This window comes from Phaethon aethereus (genome assembly GCF_964289735.1).
Source record: "Phaethon aethereus genome assembly, chromosome: 1".
Taxonomy (NCBI): Eukaryota; Metazoa; Chordata; class Aves; order Phaethontiformes; family Phaethontidae; genus Phaethon; species Phaethon aethereus.
Genome location: NC_138575.1, coordinates 189,459,335 through 189,467,626, shown reverse-complemented (window position 1 = coordinate 189,467,626; position 8,292 = coordinate 189,459,335). Strand labels below are relative to the sequence as shown.

Sequence of the window (8,292 nt, the reverse complement as noted above, 5' to 3'; positions counted from 1 at the left end):
TCAGAAGTCTAACTTCTTTAGCTGTTCATATGTCAGAAAGAACTGGAAGAGCTGATTAAGGAAAACTGTTTCCTGTTCCCATAGTCCAAAATGGTCACATCACTACTAAAGGCCAGCTGCATCTGTGTGAAACTTTGTCCCACTCATCCTATGCAATGCTGCTGGTTGGCCGTTTTGTTATGCAGTACTAGGCAGAACAGTGAAACTTGCTTTAAGGCTAGTGATGCCACTTACTTTCGCATCCCTGTTCCTCAGGATCTTAAACACAGGACTGAGGAGGCAAGAGGATACTGCGAAAGCCCCTTCAATCTTTACTCACGCAGCTTTGATGGGCTAAAGTAGGTTTTGCTCATGGTAAAAAACGTTACTACCAACCCACTTCCCAGGGCTCTGATGAGCTGGCTCTTGAAACAAAAACAAAGTTGTGAGACTAAGATAAACAAATTTCATGGCTAACTGCCAGAACTGGGGAAACTGTTGGAAATAGCCCCCATTAACTCATCTGGTCAATTTTATTTAAAACTAGGCTTCAAACTAAGAAAATAGCCAGGTATGAAATTGGAGGAACAGAAAAATGTTTTGCAAGATCACATTCTAATATTCACTCTGTGTGAATCACAAATTCAATCTGACCAGCAGCAGCTGACTAAGAAAATGGTCAACTACACTATTTTCCATTCATAAAAAGGGAATATTTGTGCTGACATGACACCTTCCACACTGAGTATTCTGTGAAACTGCCGATACTTGCTGTTGTATGGCTAGCTTAATAGTTTTGCACACTTGAAAAAGGATACAATGATATTCCAAGGACCAAGTCTTAACCAGTTTGGCCAAAACCCTTTATATAGAGCAAGAAAGCCTTCATTCTTCCATGTCTGGAAAAAAAAAAACACAGCAAGAACACACTTATGTAATTCTTTATTAGTGAGAAATCTAAACAGCATCTTAGCTAACAAGATTCTGTATCTGACAAGGGGATGGCTTAATGCTGTAACTTTGGTTTAAAGGTATTGTATGAGCTCTGGAGCCCTCAGCACAGGAAAGACATGGACCTGTTGGAGAGGGGTCCAGACAGGGACAAAAATGATCCAAGGGATGGAACACCTCTGCTGTGAGGATAGGCTGAGAGAATTGGGGTTGTTCAGCCTGGAGAAAAGAAGGCTCCAGGGAGACCTTACTGCAGCCTTCCAGTACTTACAGGGGGCTTATAAGGAAAATGGGGACAGACTTTTTATCAGGGCCTGTTGCAATAGGACAAGGAGTAATGGTTCTAAACTGAAAGAGGGCAGATTTAGACTAGGTATAAGGAAGATATTTTTGACAGTGAGGGTGGTGAAACACTGGCACAGGTTGCCCAGAGAGGTGGTAGATGCCCCATCCCTGGAAGCACTCAAGGTCAGGTTGGACAGGGCCCTGAGCAACCTGATCTAGTTGAAAATCTCCCTACTCATTGCAGGGGGATTGGACTAAGGCACCTTTAAAGGTCCCTTTCAACCGAAAGAGTCTATGATTCTGTGGAACAAGGAAACATTTCACTAGATAAAGCCAACATTACAGATGCCTGCAGTATTACCTGGAAGGTAAAGATGCAGTTTATGTCATTCAGTACCCAACCCAGATTCATCCAAATTGCATTCCTGGACTTCCCCCACCACCACAAAAAAAAAAAAAACACCAAAAAACCCTTGCAGAGCGCCACATGTAAACCTGCAGGTCATGTTAGGCACTCCTTTGAAATTTTTCTTTGCTTTATGGACTTCAAAAAATTGCACTGGACAGTGTGGCTTGGACTGTTATGCAAACTGGACTGTTCAGTCACCAGCTGGGACACTAATAGTTTCCTATCCACTCTTCTCCATATAAAAGGCCATCATGCTCTCACCTCATACCCAATTTGGGGATTTAAGAAACCAAGCCAAGATAATAAAAATCAAGGACTGACATTGCATTTGGCTGTATTAGGCTCTCTTATGCAGTAAGCATCAGAAAACCATCTGCCCCAGAAGATGTTGCTTTTCAAGAACTGACCTATGAAATGATCATTTCCTATCAATATCCTAACATTGTATGCAGTTAAGTAGGTGCCAGTGTTGCTGAGAGACTTGGTCTCCTCATCCAAGCACCCAAAGGAACTGCTTGCACTACATACTAACATTTTTCCTGCCTTTCTGTCAAGACAGTAGATCCTTCTCACACCAAGTGCATTATTGGCATTGTAGTCCTTTTGAGCATTAGGGCAAAAAGCTTATCTAAGTTAACTGGATTAATTTCTAGGGAAACTTAGAACAATTTGAGTTCTACACCAAAATCATTGCTTGATGGCAGAAGTTTCTACTCATGTTGATACATGAGCTACTTACCTGTAACAAGCAATCCAAAGTGCCCTTGTAGTTTGAGTGTCCCCCACATTGCTGGCTTCTCTGATTCATCATGCGTGTTCTCACAACATCAATTGGGTTGGATGCAAGGGCTCCAGCTAACCCACAAGTAAAACTTGAGCTAATAGAAGAGAGCTATAATGAAAATCAACCTACCACATTTCAAGATGCCCCAGAATTCCCTCTCCCCAGAAAACATGAGTAACGATGAGTGCTTAATGGTTTTAGTTAAAAATTACATCATCTAATAGATGTGAAAAATTACTTTTCATTTACTATAAAGCATCATTTTCAAGATTTGATATACAGCCCTTATGTATGGTTTCTGTACACCTGTGCTTCTGCAAATAGCAAACATTTGATCGGAACTTTCCTCTAATCTCAGTTTGTGAAGCTGAAGGATTCAGACCATCCACAAAAAAAAAAAAATCCATATTCAAAAGAAAATCAAATCCAAACCCTAAGGAAAATTAGCTTCCATGCTATGTGCTACCATTTGAAATGCTATTGCATTAAATAGTATAAACACATCAGAAGTATATTTACATCCAGACTGATGGCAGAAAAATCAGAAGATTCATCCCCTGTAACGAGACCTCACCAATGAGCTATGCAAACAGTTAGTTATACAAACTTACAGGAAGTGAGTATATACTGTATCTCCCATAAATCCAGACATAATTATGTGCTTCTTGGTAAGGTCATACACTGGCAGTTCCACTCCAACAACAACAGCAGCTCTTTGTGCTGTCAGTGATACTCCCTGGCAAAAGAAAGGATATAGTTGAAGTTTAAAATTAACCTTTGTGCACCACCAGAAATGCCTAGCTTTTAATACAAATACATACCATGGATGTGTTAACAACATTGTGAATGCAAACAGTACAGATCTTAGATGTACATGCACCAAAAATGCAGATGCAAGTTAACAGATAAATCACTTTTCCACACTGAAAAGCAATTTCAGTTCCTTTATGCTACTTCCTCTCTGCTTAACATATGAATTCTTACATCAACAGTCAGCTAAGACCTCAACCACCAGGTGATACTGGCTCCCCTTGCTGCTAACTGAAAAACTGACAAAGTAAGGAAGATGAACAGAAAAATGGAGATCAAAAGGCTCTGCAGAGCAAAGGACACTAATAGAAAAACATTTCTATTTTCCATCTGTGTTAGAGCAACTGTCCATTCTTTGTATTCAGTTATTACAGTCACTGTAATTGGCATAAAAGACAACCTACAAGACTGAGCACAAGAATCCTTGAGCTAGAGGGGATATTCATTAATACCTTTACTTCCAAATGTTCTTTAGTATATGTTTTAAAACAAAGCAGAGCATACAAACTGAGAGGTGTCTTGCAAAGGGTTGTTGAACTAGTCCTAGAGACAGTCACCCTAATTTAAGCCTCCATTTGCCTCCTCTTTTTTTAAGTGGCTAATCATTGAACATAAGACTGGCAGTAACCCTTTGTCAAAATGCATTGAGATACCAGCAGTGAAGTAGTCATGACAGACTACATACTTATATCTCCATATTTTGGCTGAGAATACTCTAGAGTACACGAAATTCAGTTGATCAAGAAAGTGTACTTTGAGTGTACGATATAGTTCAAAAAACTTGCCTTCCACAATCCTTTAGTGCCTTCCTTTTGGTAGATCTGTATGAAGTTGCCCATCATTCCTCCTTGAATCACACTACCTTGGACTTGCATTCTGATCTGAGATTCATTTAAAGATAAAATTAGAAAATAAATACTTTTCAAACATACAACCAGTAATTGTTTAATACAGTTTTATCAACATTTTAAGTTACAATCTTTTAAGTAAAGTCAATTTCTCTTTGAATACAAATTAACAGCTGACATTATCATAACCATGATGCAAGCTTTTTAAAGTGCCTTAACTATCCAAATGCAGCTGCTAATTTTGAACAAGTATGTGGTGTAGTTCTTAACTGCATTAAGTCACTTCTATTTCTGTGCTTGCATACTACTCCATTTAGATTAGACTGACAGATGGGTTCTGCAGGATGTCCTTTACAGTGTTCTCACAGGAACATGTTAAAATGAAAAGTTAAAAAGATTAAGGTTTCAGCCAGTGAGAACCACAGTCTTTGACCCTGTGGATTTCTAAGAATGTCCTTGGGAACCTGCCATGGTAACTACCAAATACAAGTTCAGTGACAAGCAAGTCGGTACACGGACATGATTTTGGGAAATAACTAATTGAAGCCACACTTGAAATAGAAGCTTATGTTTGAAATGCCTCTACATAACCACATTAGCACTATGAAGGATTAAGTTTTCAGTAGTTTTAAAAGAGCAGAAAGAATTTTCTTGAATTCTTCATTAAAGGCAGCCATGTAAGTCATATGCAAGTTTTCCAAGTTAAATACCATCAACCCTTTTAAGTACTGGAGGTCACTGACTATCATTAAGCTAAGAGTCTTAAAAGAGGTATTAAAAAAAGAAGAATTAAGAATTCTTAAAAGAATTCCAACAATTCACTTTAAATGACTGATGCTGGGACACTATTTCCATGGGACACTGGATTGCAACACCTCTCTACAGGATTACAGAATGCCACAGTACAAGTAGCACTCACTAAACTTTTGCCTCTCAGTTGATCTTCACCTATTTTGAGGTCTAGAAACATCCTAGTGTAACAGTGTAACCAAGAAGTATAGATGAAATATACCGTGTGGAAGCCACACAAACACTATAACATGAAAGTTACAGAAAAGACTCATCTTAAATTTTTCCCTCACCACTCCCAGAAAAAAGTTATATGCATCCAACCACCTCCCCAGCCATCAGTTTCTGGGTGCATACTTCCAAATAAATACTATGGACCAGAAGGAGGTCCATACTAAGGACAAAAACTGAGGACAAATTCTACATAACACAGAATTACCTTTAAGACATCTGTAGGGTTGGCAATAGATGATGAAATTACTCCTGAAAGAATGCCGCATAGAACATTTATCATCAGGGTTTCATCTATTCCATAAAGAAAGAAAAAGTTCAGCTGCAGATTTACAAAGCTTAAGATACATCAGGGCAGGATGATGCCACCCCTCCTTTAACCAGAGTGCCAATTACAGAAGCCTTAAAAACTACTCTGACAAGGTTGCCTTGCTGACTCACTTGTAATTGGTACAAGGAATATCTTCTCAGTAGACTTGTTCAAACCCCTACAGTAAGATACCAAATGGAAACAACCAACTCCAAGCAAAACAGTCCTCCATTAAATAAGAAGAAAAAAAAACCAAACCCACTCACCTTCTGGATGTTCAACAAACATTCTTTTTAAGCTCTGGTAAGTGCCTATTTTTATAGTTCCATATGAAGCCTGCCGAAGCATTGCAGGTGCAATCCTGTAAAAATAGACAGTGGTAATATTTATACTCAAAATTGCAAAAGACTGATTAGCAAATACCTTTTAGAGAAGGAGAGACTGAACACAAGATATCTACCAGAGAAAGGTGTGTTCACTTAAATCATCAATTTAAACTTACTATAGACATAACATGGTTGTTTTGGTTTTTGCGGTTCTTTGTTTTTTAAAATAAAGCTTGCAAGAACATGAATGAACTGTGAAAGGATTACTATTAGAGCATGCCTCAACTTGTTATCTACAAAATAGCTGGCAAGCTTGTCTGAAAAGTAATCTTTCCCCCACCATCTTGCATGTTTTGAAAAGAAGCATGCCCATTTACACACAAAGGTTAATTCAATTTTTCTTCTAACCGAGAGGTGGAACAACCACAGCAGCATTACACAGAATAACTTTATGCTTAGCTATTATTTTTTTCAAGTAGGTTTGTTTGGGTTTTTTAAACATGAAATGCTGCTGCAGGGTGCAAAGACTGAAGCAATCTAAGCTTGGGCTTTCAACTTCCAGATTAACTGAGGCTAACAAAACACCCTGTAAAAAACCCAAGAATTCACACACTATGGGCTTATGCTTATTAATATACTGTTCATAAGCCATTGCTACAGGTCCATTAATTTTACCCAGAGTATAAGGCTTTCAATCCTTCTTCTCTCCATATTCTGACTAGTGCATGCACCATTCCACGGTAGCGGATCTCTTTATATTTGGCATCATTAACTTGACCTTGAACCTGCAGACGTGTTTTAGTCAGATCAATAGGGAAAGTACCTTAAAGAAAAATCAGAGAGAAAAATTAATCAAGTACTTACCTAACCAAATACAGCAAAGAAAATGATATAAGAAAAAGCAGGGAAAAAAGTCTCTCTTACCAAGAATTTCTTTTAAAGAAGTGGTTCATTTTATGTCACCTTGTTTCTTCTAAAAGCTTGTCAGAGGCCCTACCTAGTCCCTATGTTTACGCTTTGCATTCAGTGTGTTTTCAGGCAACATGGTATTGCCTGGTTGTAAAGAGCCACACTGAATAGGACTCTAATCACGATCAAGCACAGAGTTTGCGTGTGCATTCTACCAACACCTTTGAAAAGCATTTCACTGAAGACAAATAAGTAAGTTCCACAGGACAAGCTATACAGATTCTAGCACAGAAGCTAAAAAAAGCAATAGCAGCAGTACCCATACTGCTTTCCTGTAGCACGCTGCTATTGTCAAGTTCATACACTCCCTGCTCCCTTTATGAAAGGGTGTAGAAAGCATATTCCTCCAGAGTTTATCTTTAGAAAAGGGATGACCTCAACATTCAATACTCACCTAAACACTAATAGGAGTCAGGATTAACTACATCTGTTCTAACAATGTTTACCAGACAAGCAAGGCTTTTATGAATTGCTTGTCTTCCTCATGAAGCTTTTGGCATGATTTGCCATGTTCAGTCAAGTTAAAGGAGGTTTCAAACACCAGTTTGAACAAGATTCATAAGAGAAGATAAGAAAGGAAAGCAAAACAGTAGTTTTAAGTGTAATTTTATACTGCATCTACTTTGTGTGTGAAGACAGACTTCACACACAAGCCCACCACATGTCAGACTATGCCATGCTTCTATGAAAATCCATGTTTCCTTTCTTTTCATGTACATACATTGCAGATAAGACTTTAAAAGGATGTTAGTATTTTAGGTTTGTCTTTATGCACTAAAACATCAGATGCACTGTCTCACTATAGCAATTTTATCTTGCACACTAACTGGATTTAAGTGTTCAAATCTAATCAGCCACTCACATTCAAGAAAGGGGAATTTAAACTGCAACATAGCTACTCAGAAAAGCTAAGAGAAAAATTTTACAAGTAAACGCTTAATTTGTCTAGCAAAACAAAGGCTGTGTATACTTATGACCACTGTCTAGGAACAAAACAAACACCAAATAGAATACAAGGCAAAGTTTGTATAAAAACAAGACTGACAGGGGATGTGAGTTTACGGACAGAAGTATTCTGACACTGTAACAAAGTTCTGAGCAACTCTTCAACCAGCATTGAAGAAAAACAGTCTTAGGCTGTAGACCACCATATACTACTGTGTCATATACTACTGATAACATGGAACCAAGGTTGTTTTAAGAGGGACTATCTGGGTAAAGGAAGTCATGTAAACAATTAAAGGAAAAGCTTACCACATTCTGCAGTGATTGAAGCTAAACCTCCATAGATAAAAGGCTTCCAGTTTAGTGCTGACATTATTGATTCTTCTTTCTGTGAAAGAAGACAGTAATTTAATGCTTCGATAAGTACATCTGTTATATAAATAAATATGCTAACATTTAATAAAACTTTGGGCCTTGTCCATTTAAGATGGACCTTCCAAACATGCTAACGGTAAAAACATTTAATACCTCTGATAATGAGAAGAAAGTCACTAATACTGCACAAAGACATACGGGTTCAAATCAATGTCTCTGGTAGGTATTTGGGCCACCACTATCCTCACCATGAAAGGTTAAAGTAGTTTTTCTCCCAGGCA

General features: G+C 38.2%; 1 protein-coding gene across 1 annotated transcript; it reads right to left on the bottom strand.

Moving 5' to 3' along the window:
• SLC25A30 (solute carrier family 25 member 30) lies at positions 1–8,009 on the bottom strand (the record flags this gene model as incomplete). The annotated part of the gene is made up of 9 exons (XM_082014214.1): positions 1–42; positions 798–878; positions 2,364–2,502; positions 3,020–3,144; positions 4,004–4,099; positions 5,295–5,380; positions 5,663–5,757; positions 6,398–6,545; positions 7,946–8,009. 9 exons carry the CDS (start codon positions 8,007–8,009, stop codon positions 1–3), a joined length of 876 nt encoding a protein of 291 aa, XP_081870340.1.
• Positions 8,010–8,292: the final 283 nt, after the last annotated feature.